At 38.0% G+C, this 15,000-nt stretch overlaps 1 protein-coding gene across 1 annotated transcript in view; it reads left to right on the plus strand.

Annotated features, from left to right (window-relative positions):
* The window catches only part of PpV (Protein phosphatase V), a 25,020-nt gene extending 11,864 nt beyond the window's left edge, over positions 1–13,156 (plus strand). Inside the window, exons 2-7 of the mRNA XM_070119066.1 lie at positions 2,511–2,606; positions 2,894–3,101; positions 8,172–8,251; positions 9,215–9,320; positions 9,664–9,825; positions 10,042–13,156. Of these exons, the coding sequence (XP_069975167.1) occupies positions 2,511–2,606; positions 2,894–3,101; positions 8,172–8,251; positions 9,215–9,320; positions 9,664–9,825; positions 10,042–10,232 (843 nt within the window). The 3' untranslated portion in view covers positions 10,233–13,156. The remainder of the gene's footprint in view (positions 1–2,510; positions 2,607–2,893; positions 3,102–8,171; positions 8,252–9,214; positions 9,321–9,663; positions 9,826–10,041) is intronic.
* The last annotated feature ends 1,844 nt before the right edge of the window (positions 13,157–15,000 follow it).

A 15,000-nucleotide genomic window follows, 5' to 3' on the forward strand; every position in this document is an offset into this window, starting at 1 on the left:
TTTATAGCATCATCATCATACAAAACATTTCCTTCTGTATCCTTCATATGCCTGATATGTGTCTGATCTTTCGTACTCTTGTCTCTGGCCTTTGCTATTCTATAAATCTTTTTCTGTCCTCCTCTTGTATCGAGTTCTTGATACATTTCTTCCCTTGCCTCAGCTTTAGCTACTGCCACTGCTTTCTTTGCTGCTTTGTTCGCTGTTTTAAGCCTTTCTTCATTTTCCTCATTTCTGTTTTTGTAATATTCCTTCCTTGTAATCTTCTTCTGCTTTATAGTGTCCGATATTTCTTCCTTCCACCACCAAGTTTCCTTGTCATTGGGTGGTCCTTTACCAGATGTCATCCCCAATATTTCCTCTGCAGCTTGTCGGATCATTGAAGCATTCAAATTCTACCACTCTTCAACTCCCTCCCTCAACTCTATCTGCTCCAGCACTCTCTCCCTGAACAAACTTCTCTGGTCTTCGTCTTTCAAATTCCACCACTTAATCTTAGGTATTGCCCTTTTCTTTCCTTTCCTCCCTCTTTTAATGTTAAACTCCCCAATAATCAGGTGATGTTGTTTGGCAGCTGTTTCTCCCTTAATTACCTTAAAATTTCTGACTTCACTCATTTTACTTCTCTTGTATAATATGTAGTCCAATTGTGTTTCCTGTCCTCCACTTTCATATGTATTGTAATCCTTCTTTTTGAAGAACGTGTTCAATATAGCCAGATCGTATGCCACTGCGAAGTCAATTAGCCTTTCTCCGTTGGGATTTACAGCCCCGCTCCCATATCTACCATGGACACGCTCTATTGCCAAGTTTCTCTCTCCCACGTGACCATTGAAATCGCCAGCAATCAAGGCTGTTTCAACATCCGGCATCTCTGTGCACATACTATCTAGGTCTTGCCAAAATTTGTCTTTCTCTTCATCATCGCAGCCTACTTGTGGTGCATATACACTCATTATATTAATGATTGTATTTCCGATAATTAGTTTAATCAACATTATTCGGTCATTCTTTCTCCAGACACTGATGACGTTTTCTATATGATTGGGACTCAGGATTATTCCAACTCCATTCCTTCCTCTTCCATCTGCTCCACTGTAGAAAAGCTTAAAGCCTCTCCCCAGCTCTCGGGCCTTATTCCCCCTCCATCGTGTTTCCTGCAGGCAAAGTACCTCCAACTTTCTTCTCTCCATGAGATCCACAACCTCCCTCCCCTTTCCTGACATTGTGCCAACATTAAGGCTGCCGACTTTAACGGCTTGAATTTGAGTGGAGTTAGGCATTTCACCTCTCCCTGCAAAACCGGATATTCTTAGCACCCTCTGCCCATTTAAGGGCTGCCGGGGACTGAGGGCCAATATTCTTTCAGCTTCTGTCATGTTGGTTTGGAGCGGTTTTTATTTTACGCCGCGGATGCCCTTCCCGTCCAGCAACACTCTGCATTTATCCGGGCTTGTGACCGGCACTCAGTTGGGCTGGCTTGCCCCCCAAGTGGCTGCATTTATATACATATTATATATATTATATATATATATATATTATATATAAATATATATATATATATATACATATATATACATATATATATATATATATATATATATATATATATATATATATATATATATATATATATATATATATATATATATATATATATATATGTATGTATGTATGTGTATATACATATACATATACATATACATATACATATACATATACATATGTATATATACATATACATATACATATATGTACATATACATATATATATATATATATATATATATATATATATTTACATATATATACATATATATATATATATATATATATATATATATATATATATATATATATATATATATATATATATACATATATATATATATATATATATATATATATATATATATATATATATACACACACATATATATATACACATATATATATAAATACACATATATACACATATATATGTACATATATATATACATATATGTATACATATATATGTACATATATATATATATACATATATGTATACATATATATATACAGTTATGAGGCATAATTGATGTCTTTTGATGTTTTACTGCCACAGTCCTATGGTTTGCTTGAATTATCCAAAAGGGCAGTTGTGAGAATATGGCATGACCTAGGTAAAGTCCAGCAAGAATGAGCCTGGTTTTCTATATACCTACTTGACCAGTCACTCTACACATCATCACCAGAAAAACAAAAGAACTAGGAACAGACAAGTAATCACAACTAATTTTAGCATCATATTACTTAATCTGATTATTGTAGAAGTCACCTACTTTATCCCAATAAAAAAATCTTTTGAAATTCAAAATATGTATAGTAATTGGATCAAAAACCCATGCTGTGATGAAATGTTACTCAGCATATGTGATTTTTTTGCCATGGGATAATAGCATGTCACACATTGTGACTGGGTTGAAGTTTTATTAAACACTTCATTGATTTTGAATTTTGTTTTACAGAAATTATGTGAAAAAGTATGTGAGTTATTGATAGAGGAAGGAAATATCCAACCTGTGTCATGTCCAGTAACAGTGTGTGGTGATATCCATGGTCAGGTAAGTTTTGAGTTAAATATTATTTTCCATCTCTGAGGACACTTTATTTTTTATTTTTTAGCCTAGGTATTCTGTTTTATGCCTAATATAAGGATTTGGTAAAAAAAAATATTACCATTAAAACAGTAATGAAAAATAAATTATAATTATTATTGTAGATATTTTTCTTTCAGTAAAATAATGGATGAATATTTTTTTTTTTTTTTTTTTTTACTTAATCTGACATTTAATTTGAATGTTGAAGTGCCAAGAGCTTTTTCATTTTGATGTACATTTCCCATCCACAGTTTTATGACTTGGAAGAATTATTCCGGACGGGAGGGCAAGTTCCAGACACCAACTACATCTTTATGGGTGATTTTGTAGACCGTGGATACTACAGTTTAGAAACGCTAACTCGCCTCCTTTCCCTCAAAGCAAAATGGCCACACAAGATCACACTCCTCAGGGGCAACCACGAATCGAGACAGATAACGCAGGTCTATGGTTTTTACGGTAAGTGTTATTCTTCAACGTTTTTATTCATCTTATATAATTGTGTGTGTATATATATATATATATATATATATATATATATATATATATATATATATATATATATATATGTATATATATATACATGTATTTTGTTTATTTATATTTTTTTATTATTACTATTTTTTTTTTGGGGGGGGGGAGGGTTTTTTGCATATATTTAGTTGAATCAGTTTCTAGATGGAACTCAAAAATTGAATACCCAGTGCCAAATTAATTTCATTTTATAGAAACTCTTCAGTGTGATTTCATTTATTTTTAAAATTTTGGTTGGATTTTGATGTTAAATTGTTTAAGAATGAATTTCATACTTGGAAATTAAAAGCTATACAAAGAAGAAGAAAATCCATTGCTACATTTGTATAAAATTGAATGACAGATGTTATATTACATTCTTCTAGGGGAGGGCTGGTGGTGTACTATGATGTCTAAGATTTAAGGGGACCGTCGCACTCCAGAACGAAATTTGTTAATTATGATCGGACTTTTTTTACATATACTACGATTTAAACCACCAACTTTCATATCATTTAGATAATAAACAATGAAGTTATTAAAAAAAAAAGTTTTTGAAAAATCAAATAAAGTTATGTATCTCACTTATCTATTGACTGAAACTCTTAAAAGAAATACCACATACTCTATAGAAATTCCTAAATCTTGTGCCAGTGGATTTTGAAATTTCTTCGTAGTTTGGTAGGATTTTTTTTTTTTTTTTTTTTTTTTTTTATAATAAAAATGGACTTTTATCACCTGAAATGAAAATCCCCTGGCACAAAAAATCACAAATTTATTCAGCTTTCAAATGATCCAAACCCCATTAGAATCACCCAAGTAGTTATGGAATTGACATAAAAAATGTGGACAAAGGTGTTGTTTTGAGATATCAGGCTTTGAAGGTGAGGGAACTCCCCTCATGCGCAGGGTGGTGTGAAGCGATGGAGTGGTAGTCTAGTTAGTGTTAAGAGCTTCTGCATGCCTTCTCGCTTACAGCTGCCACCGCTGGCTAGCCTCGTGCGAAAAAGGGAGCAGCTCTGCATAAGCCTTCCCCTGCCAGTGCATAGCCTCTCCATCATCGAGACTCCCTGCAGTGCCTCCTCGTGGCCGCCCATGGAAACTGGATACCTTGCGGTTCCAGGCTAAACTGAGGGGGATCTCGGAGCAGCAGGAGGCCCCAGAGGTTCAGGGCCATGGCCGTCCGGCGTGTGGACACGCCCTGGCCCTGTACCAACTCCTGCCCCCTAGCCCCCTGGGGTTAATGGGAGGCTCGGGGGAGGTGGGCCTTACCAGTCCTCCTCCCCCCAGATATAAACCAATCGGCAGTGCCACAATTAAATGGAAAGGCTGGGAGGAGGGGAAAAGCCCCTCCCACCCAGCAAGTGAGGCGGACTGTGGGCCCTGCTGGGAGGGCGACTGCTGGAGCGCAGGCTGGGAACGGGAACTACCCGTCTCGCCTGCGCTCTGGTGGCCGCCAGCCCAGAGTGAAGCTTGTGGGGGAAAGCCCTTGGGAACCCCACAGGTGGATGATGGGGCACGCAGCCCGCCACCCCCTTTTATATGGGGCAGCGTTGGTGGGGGTGGCAGAGGTGGCATCCACCCGGAGCGACTGCCAGAGGCTAAACCTCAGGCGGGAAGTTAGGGTGGGGGCTTGGAACGTCCGTTCTTTGCGTCAGGATGATCGGTTGCCTCTACTGTCGAGGGAACTGGCGAGGCTGAGAGTTGAGGTGGCTGCTCTCTCGGAGGTGAGGAGGCCTGGCAGCGGCATGACCTGTGTAGGTGGCTACACCTATTATTGGTCGGGCCGCAGCGATGGCCACCATCTCCAGGGAGTAGCCATTGCCATCTCCAGCAGACTCCAGCCCTCGGTAGTAGAGGTTACTCCTGTTGATGAGTGTATAATGGTATTGAGATTGAAGCTATCTTTTGGCTTCATGTCTCTTATTGCTGTGTACGCTCCTACCGATGTTTGTAAACTTGACGTGAAAGAGATGTTCTACTCCAAACTTACATCTGTGGTAGACAGATGTCCCCGACGAGATATTCGCATTGTTCTGGGCGACTTCAATGCGGTATCGGGCTGTGATCGAGCTGGCTATGAGATGTCTGTTGGTCCCCATGGTTCAGGAGCTGATGCCGGTAGCGAGAATAGCCTCCTTTTCCGGGACTTTGCTAGGTCCCAGAAATTGAAGATTTCTGGCTCCTGGTACCAGCGCCCAGACCCACATCGCTGGACATGGTACAGTGATGCGGGTGGACATGGTACAGTGATGCGGGTAACGCAGCCAAGGAGATCGACCACATACTTGTTAGCACTCGTTGGAGGATCCTTCAGAATTGCAGGGTGTACAGGAGTGCTGAGTTCTGTGGTACTGACCATAGATTGGTTGTGGCTACTCTCCGGGTCCACTTCAAAACCCCCCAGCGGTCAAATGATCACCCTAGGGTGTTTCATTTGGACAGGCTGAGGGAGGGGGAGTGTGCCCGCGGGTTTGCTGAGGCAATCTCTGATCGTTTCGCAGTGCTTGGCAGCCTTACAGACCCTGTTCTTCTGTGGGATACCTTTAAGCGTGAAACGCTTGATGCAGCTCAAGATACGATTGGTGTACGCCCGAGAGCAGTACAGAATTCCATCTTGCAGGAGACACTGGAAGCCACAGATGCATGTCGTGCGGCTCGTCTGACAGGGGATCAGGAATTGCACCGTTCTCTTGTGCGCAGAACTCGGTCTCTGTTAAGAATGGACAAGGAACAGTTTATTAGGAGTCTTGCAGAGGAGATAGAAGGCCATTTCTTAGTAAATGACCTTCGTCCTGCATACCAAGCCCTGAGAAAGCTGAACTCCAAGCCGTCTTCACAGGTGACAGCAGTTCGCTCAGTAAGTGGTCAGTTCGTTTCAGATCCTGTTGCGGTGCGGGAACGTTGGGCTGAGTATTTTGAGCAGCTGTACCAGGTTGACCCACCAACAGTTAACTTGGATGCGGGTAGTGTCGAGATCCTGCTGCCGGATCCACCTATCAGTGAGGACCCTCCCTCCCTAACTGAAGTTAGGGGGGCGATTTCCAAGCTGAAGTGTGGTAAAGCAGCTGGTATCTGCGGCATACCAGCTGAACTGTTAAAGGCTGGTGGTGAACCTATGGCACGGGGGTTACATGCTGTCCTGGCTGCCATCTGGCAGTCCGGTTCCGTTCCTCCTGAGCTGCAGCTGTGATTGACATGTATTTCTCATCATATTATGTTTATTAGTTACAGGAATAACATCTATCATTAGTAGTATCCTCTTACTGTGTGATGAGGGCGCATCGGGTATGGTGTCACATCGAGTCAGGAGACACCTGGCCTCTCACTCTGACTCTTTCATGTTGACTGTCTGCTTTGTCTCTTAGTTGTGGCTATCAGCTGATTCAGAAGTAGAATTGCCAGCTAGCTATCAGAGAATACCAAAATAAATAGGGGAAAAAAAAAAAAAAATTGTTGAGTGTATTTGCTTGGATGCGACAAAGTGAACATTGGAACCGGAGGTGGGGGGGGGGGGGTCAGAGATTTAGTCATAACTCCATTATTTTTACGTATTTAGCAGAAGTATTGCATCACAGGATTACCAAAGCCTAATAGATTACAGGAGATTCCCCCCCCCCCCCCCCCAATTTTTGAGTATTTTAAAAAATATTTGTTGAAAATTCATTGTTTATTGGTGCACATCAACAGTTTCCCCTATTGCCGCCCAGTTTGTTTGGTAGTTTGCGGGCAACATTAGGCACATAAGAGCTTGTGTTTTGATACAATTTTTAAAAATATCAAATTTTTGAAGGTTTACCTTCACTTAAGGTGCTATTGTCTAAAAGTTTTAGTAAAGAAATTATGCTACTTCCTACTCTGTCTGATGAGCAGACAGAGTAGGAAGATTTGTTTGTCCACAACAGCCATGGCATGTACGGACATGCCAGGCAGCAGGAAGTGGTTAAGGTGTATTTTTGATGGCAAGATATTTCAAGATTTCTTGAAATATCTAGAAACTTGTGCTTGTGATGGAACATGGTCAGACATCTTGGTCTGGTTTCATAACCGAACAAAGCATTTTCAAACTTTTTACAGTTTCATGATCTCACTATAGTAAAAAACCCTGCCAATATGACCAACAGAAATGGGTGATAATGATGAAATTCTCTTGATAATTTACTTATTTTGTCACCAATTGTATCTGTGCCAACCAGAAGTATTAACAGGAGTATATAGAGAGCTTTATTATTCTGTAGAAGAAAGGTACTAGATATATGTATTTGTCATATGGCTATTCTGGGATGTTCAGTGTGTCTTTATTTACCTTTGTTATTGCCTTTCAAACTCGCAGTTTGAAAGACCTATCTTTGCTCTGAATAGTAGATATTTTCATTTTAAATTGTTTCTTTAAAGGGCGTCAACGATTTTTATCATAATGTTTGTGCTACATAATAATTAAAGTATTTTTTGAAATTCTTATTTTGTTTATCTTTAGTTAATGCAAAACCAAGGTAAGGAAAGATTTCTTTGTAATCAGTTATTTCACTATTCATTACTAACAGCATCTAGTCAGTTTTCTTCCACGAGTAATGTCACCTACCATGAAGGGGAATGAGTCTTCTCATATTGTGGGAGTTTGTGTACATCAATAGGAAGCTGGATGTTAGAAACGTTTTTTGATGAATTCAGGAAGGCGGAGCAAACCGAACCAAACCATAGCTTGCTCGCATTTCTCATAAAAAATGCTGCTTTAATCCTCAGTCTTTAAGGGGTTGAGTAAAAGTTGCAATAATAATAAATAATAATAACAATGATATTAATGTTGCATGCTGGGTTTGTGCATATTTTGTTGAATAGTTAAATGAAAAAAGTTGTATTGTGTAAATGAACTTGTCCAGAATATAGACCATTGTATATGTTACAGATTTTATTTCAAGAATTTTCAAAGGTTGTATATATTTTCTTGTAATTAACATTGGAGTTTTATGATTTTAGTCTTTTAGTCTTCTTTTTAAAGGACGCCTTTACTTTCAGATGAGTGCCAAAACAAATATGGAAATGTAAATGCATGGAAGTACTGCTGTAAAGTCTTCGATCTACTTACCATAGCAGCTGTAAGTGGCTTTACTCACTTGTCATATAAAACTTGGTTACATGCTTATCAGTGGAGTATGGAAAGACTTTTAAACAGGTTTTCATAGCTGTGCATTCATGAATAGCTGTGCTTTTGTTATACATATTAGTTTTTCAAGAGGGTTTCATATTTTTCATTTTGCACTATTTTTATTCTTAGTAGCCTTGGCTGCTCTTTATTGATCAAATGCTGATTTTTCCATAATCAGAAGACAAAATTATGATATTACATGTTTCACCTTGAAAAGTCGAGTTATTAGATAACCAGTTGTACTGGTCATAGAATTCAGTGCTCAGTGGTAGACACTTAAAAAAAAATTTGAACCCTCTTCCATTTTCCTTTAAACCCATAGGATCCGAGTGCCTTGCTGTCCACATGTGGCTTGCAGGCTCTGTTCTTATGAATTCATGTGCAGTGTCAAGACTTCTTGCCTCCCCTTTGCAATGTTATATCTTTTTTTTGCTGAAGTGCATCTCATGCATTACATTAAGTAAGATAAAGTTATTAGTTGTTTTTTTAAATATATTTTCATAATATTTTATTATCTATAATACACCTTGTGCTGTTGGTCAGTAAAAAAAAAAATCTGAACATGGAAATAATGGAAATAGTGTCTTCCCTGGTGCTTGTGCTCTTCCCATCATGGTCCACACTTGTTTACCAATGGAAATAATGCAAGAGCCCCTTTATAAATGCCCACTGAGTCTGAACACCTCGTGGCAAGTCATTCCCTTCACCCCATCCCACAGGTGAAATTTTCATAATGGTATGTTCCCGTCACCCTGGCTCTCAGTCCAGTTTTTCCAGTAACGTGTTTGTCACCTGACCCTACTGCCAAATTTGTTCATGACACAATGGCCTTGTCACTCGGATCCAAGGGATTAATTACTTTTTAATTTAAATGTATATATATATATTTTTTTTTACACATTTTCTCTTGCAGATAATTGATGATGAAATATTATGTGTTCATGGAGGATTGTCACCAGAAATCAACACACTAGATCAGATAAGAACTATAAATCGTAATCAAGAGATTCCTCACAAAGGTAGGCTATATATACAAATTTTATGTTTGACCGAATGCTAACATGGTCGCTTTTTATTGAAGTTTTAATTTTGTGAACTGATTTATTGCTATCCTATTGTTGAATCATTCCCTGAAATTGCATCAGAATTACCGGTAACGAAACTTTACTATAAACTTGCATAACTAAAGATGAAGACAGGTCCTTTCTTTACTGATTGAGGTTCTTACAAAATTCAGGGTGTTAAGCTGCATAGTGGTTTCTCAAGTAAATTAATCATCTGAAACAATTTATGCTTAAACTTCAACCATATTTGTGTGTACTGTGTATTTCATATATTCCTTTCTATTGCTGTATCTTACAGGGGCTTTCTGTGACTTAGTATGGAGTGACCCTGAAGAAATCGAGTCATGGTCCATGTCTCCTCGAGGAGCAGGTTGGCTCTTTGGCGCCAAAGTCACCCACAAGTTTACGGAGACCAATAAGTTAAAACTCATTTGTAGAGCACATCAACTTGTCAATGAAGGTTTGTTATGTTAGGAAGTTTGACTCTCTTTTGTAATTACTTTTCTGTATATATTTTTTGTAATGTGAAACTTCTTTACATTTAGGAAAGTGGAAATAAATTGCATTTGGTAAAATTAAATACGCTTCCACTAATTATGTATACATATGATTTTAGCTGCATTACAGAAAGCTGACCGTGTAGAATTTAATAAATCCTTAATTTTTATTGTTGCAGGTATCAAGTATATGTTTGATGCTAAACTGGTCACTGTCTGGTCAGCACCAAACTACTGTTATAGAGCTGGAAATGTGGCTTCTATATTGGCCTTCACATCAGCAAATGAAAAACATGCGAAGTTGTTTGATGCCGTGCCAGATGATAAGAGAGTGATTCCTCCTGTTCATACGACTCCTTACTTCCTCTGAAGTAAGCATTAATGCTAACAAATGTGTATGTGTCATTGTCAGCATACATATTGCCCTTGCCTCCCTGTGTGAATGGTTAGTAGGTATGAATTTTCCCTTGTCCACTTTCCAGTAATTGGTTCTCATGAATGCTTTGAAATTGTTGGCTTTAATAACTTTTAAAAGTGCAGCCAGCTGCTCTGACCATAGAATTGCACATATTCACCTTGTTTTTCTGTTATGAGGATGGAGTGCATAAATAGACATTTAGGTTGGCCCAAAATTTGGCAACATATAAATGTCTACTTAGATATCATGCTACTTTTCATTGGGAAATTCTCTGCCTAAGAGTTCATGTAGACAAAGGTCTTACAGTATGACCTAAGAGGGTGGCTAACTTACCAGGTGTCTATGTAAGGCTTTACTGACGTGCCTTGATGCTTGGATCAGGAGGGATATTGACTTTTCGAGTTGTGACGGTTTGTATTGTGCCAGTTACTGTATTGAACCATTTCAGACACTTTACATTATTTTCACTTTTTATTTTTTTTATTTTTTAAAAATATATTTCCCCTTTTGCCAATTTACAATGAAATGACAATATTAGCCTACTTGAGGAATTTATTGAGCTCCTATTTATGAGGGAAGAATGTTCATTGTTACTTAATGGTGCTGATCATAATGATGCTAAGATAGGAATTTTTGTTTTGTACTTTTTTATGCTGTCAACTCCCAACGAAAAGTTTTGAGCCAGTATGCAATATCTTGTGTCATATAAGAAAATAAAAATCTTGTTGCTTTAATTGTCTGTATTCAACTGTGATTTATTGTAGATGGTTCATATTTTGTAGATCTTCAACTTGCTTCTTGTAGCCTCAGAGTAAATTATTGACAGTAAAATGATTAGTTGAGAGTGGGAACCAACTTCTGGTTTTACAGTTATTGATTTTATAGCTTGTATATAGTTAAAAGGATGGGCAGGGAATACACTGTTATGGCTCAACTGAACTGTAGTTACTGGTTAAAAAGTATTAATTGGGAGCTTCACGGTTACCTCTGCGTGATCTCTGTTTTGTGATGGTGTTAAAGGATAACTGACAGCATGTTTTTCTTTTTTTTTTCTCTTTTTTTTTCTCTCTCTTTTTCTTTTTCTTTTTTTAAAGGTGAGTTTGACAGATAAATGTCACTTGATGTTTGACAGTGATACAAGCACAAAGATATATATATATAGATACATATATATTATGGCGATCATATTTAAATATGATCTGTCTTACAGGGTCCTGCATGTTAGGCAGGTTGGGTACTTTATTGATCATTCCTTTTGTATGTAACAAGCACATTTTTGTTAGTTTCCAGAGCAGTAAGTTTCACTGTCATACACATCAGGACCTACAGTGTCTAGTTTGGTATGGTGCAACAAAAGCCTTATGTATTATTTGATTGTGGCTGTAAGTAGTTAGGTTGGCAAAGAATTTTATGTTACGTAATATGACAAAAGACATCTTGGGAAGATTTGGGTAGAGAAAGAAATGGTTAAGCAATTGTTTAATTTGTCAAATTTTCATGTTGAAGGCATTCAGAGGAAGAAAATGTCAGGTTTTTTTTATATATCAAAGACAAGTTTTATTTAGAAAGAAAGGGTAACCTCAGTACAGTTGTTTTATTCATTTGATAGGAGGCCTTATTAATTCTGCCTTTATGAAGAATTTGTAGGAAATCATGTTATTACAGCATTACATGCTAAAACCTAACAGCTGTTGTATGATAATCTCAAGTGAATTTAGCTAAATAGTAAATGAAGAGCATGTGTGCTTAAGAAAGAATAATAATGTTTCCTGGTGACAAGAGGAGTCATTTATATGCATTGTTGGCCCCAAATCATACAGTGTAAACCATAGCATTTTAATTACTTATATTGTTAGTTACTTGTTATGTTGCTGGGTGTAGTAGTGTTAGAGTTGTCAAACAGATAGATGTCAGTTACCCTCTAAGACCCCCACACACTTTTAATTTAGACGGAGATGTATCATCAACTGACTGTTACTGTGATGTCAACATTACCTGTGTATTCTAGTTATACTCAACATATTCCCAAACCCAACAGTAGTCTGTGATTGTCGGAAGGCATATTAAACAAACGTTCGTGATACAAAAATTTCTTAATAAAAGCTTTTGATATGCTCTTGAAACTTTTCTTCATTCACACCTTTGTTAATGTGGAGTATGTAAAGCTTGTATTAATTACAGATTTTTAATATTTTATTTTGTAGCCTAAGGGATGAAGGCACAAGAGGTACAAAATACTTTTTTTTCTTGTAGGGAACCAAAGACAGAAACATATGGCAATGACAACTTTCAGAGGAGTCTAAGACCTATTTATATGCATGGTATTCTCATTGTTATTGTTCTCTGGGATGTGTTGATAAAAGTTTGGTCTCTTGTTTGACAGTTGTATAAATGCAGATATTTATGGATGTAATTTTATTTTCTGGGTTCAGTTGTTCCTGTATCATTGTTTATAATAAAATTGGATAAAAAGTTATGGACTTGTTCACAGATTTAGCATTTTCATTTATTTTTTTTTTTCTTTTTCTTTTTCTTTTTCAAATTGTTAGTAGTGCTTTGAAACACCTTTCACATTTGGCATGGTACTGAGAACAGGTTTTGAAATGAACATCATCAACAGAACTCTACAATGAGTGACATTTAGTTTTTGCTGAAAGGTATTTTATGTAGTCTTAGCCATGTAGTCTCTGTTGCCATATAGCAACTATAGGTCTCAGTTGTATTTCACTCTTAATTTGTATGTTCCTATACCAAAATAATCCTGTGATGAAGATTCTGATTGTGGCTAGAATAAACATCTGTAAATACTATGAACAATCCAGAAAATATCCCTCAGAGTGTAAAAATCTTATGTAAAATAAAATGGTTTCCAGATAGCTTTTTATTTTTCTTTGTTAATCCTATAGAGAAAGTCTTCCTTTTTTGCTGATTATTTGCATGCAGCCAGTGGTGTACTTTCAATCTCTCAAAGAGATGTTGCAAGTAAAATGTATAAAGAAATTCTGTAAATGTCATTCTGAAACATCTGATAGCATGTCAGTATTTCCTAAAATAAACAAGGAGAAATGGCTGGGAAAATGAGGAGTTAATAGAGTGCATTCTGAAGGTTCACAAAGGCATTTTACTTGAATGACACCCCTCCGTGCAATCCCTTGCTTGATGATGATGATGATGATTGTGTGTGTGTGTGGGGGGGGGGGATGATGATTGAGACCCTCCTCCTCATCCCCTTGTTCTGTCCACTTTCAAAGGTGTGAGAGCTGTGATGAAAGGATGAAAGGCTGGCTTTGTGTCAGTCATGAATGCCCTCCGGGGGCCATGGGCACAGTATTCCTTGAGGGGTAGACTGGATTACATTGCGGTCACTTCATGGGAAAACTTGAGCCAAGGGATGGGTGAAGTGAATATGCTGTCATAGGGCAAACTAGCCATGGCCCGGATGACATGAACATGCCCATCATTAGCGAAGGCTAATACCATTTGGATAAAGGAAATCAAAAGATAAATATATAAAGTAACTTTGTGAAGGGGAGGCACAAAGTCTTCTCACTGCTCATGGGTGTTAGCACACGCCTGGAATGTTGGCCACTTACTTAACCCATTGCCCGGGTTTTCGGCAGCGTGATTTCCGTGTTGCAATTGGATCCAAAGGGTTAAAGCTTGCCCCTTCATCAACTATCCTATCTACATTAGATTTCATTCGTTCCCTGACCCGTGCCTTTCCTCTGACCACGGATGTGACCGCTGATACTAATACTCCCTCCTTGATATTTACTGACAACTCTTATCCATTCCAAACCATCCACCCAGGTCATTACACAACCTCCAGAATACACCCCTTCTTCTCTCCCAAAATCCTCCACTCCATCTACTGTAGTTTTCTTCATTGTCTACTGCCTACCCCCTTATTACTGCTCTTCATCCTTGTCCTCTCCCCAGAGTACTACCTCATTTCATACTACCCCATCCATCTTTCACCTTACCACCTCCTGTTACTGTTTCCACCTCTACTAAAGTTTTGAGTACTTTCTTTGGTCCAGCCAAGTGGGATTGATTCTTTGTTATTCCCCTTACAACTCTGACAATACCCTTCTCATCCAACAATATCTCAAAAAGCAAAACAGGCAAAAGTTTCCTTTCGCAGTTCCGATTGTTTACACCTTGTTGCTATTACATCCGAGTCTCAAGCTTGTACACTATCTACCTTGAAAGACCTCAATGGCAAATCTATTCCTGCCCAACTTCACTCTTCTCTTAATATTTGTACTGGAACTGTTTCCATTACTCTCACTGATTGTCCTGTCTATGACAAGAACTGGTCAGACTGAAAATGACCTGCTTGCCTGCTTTGTTGACTATGATGCAGTGGCAGTACAATGCTATACTATTTTTACCACAGGGCAGTGTAAATCCTATACCAATATTGCAAAGATTAGCTTTCGTCGACATGACCTCCTCCACGAAGTTAAATTGGTGGAGGGTCCTACCCTGTCTAACCATATCAATCCCTTAATCATCAAAGTCAGAAATGTTGGTGTTTTAGCCACCCAGCCAAACACTCGCTCCACAACCCACTATCCTCTATATGCCCAACTTAGTTATGACCTTTCAAATTACTCTGCTCATTTATGCATGTGCCAATTGTGGTCATGCCCATAATGTATTTTATAGGAATTGTGAGGTAACAATTCTCAGATTCTAACAAGGCCTCACTTTACGT

Source organism: Penaeus vannamei, chromosome 43, assembly GCF_042767895.1.
Source record: "Penaeus vannamei isolate JL-2024 chromosome 43, ASM4276789v1, whole genome shotgun sequence".
Lineage (NCBI taxonomy): Eukaryota > Metazoa > Arthropoda > Malacostraca > Decapoda > Penaeidae > Penaeus > Penaeus vannamei.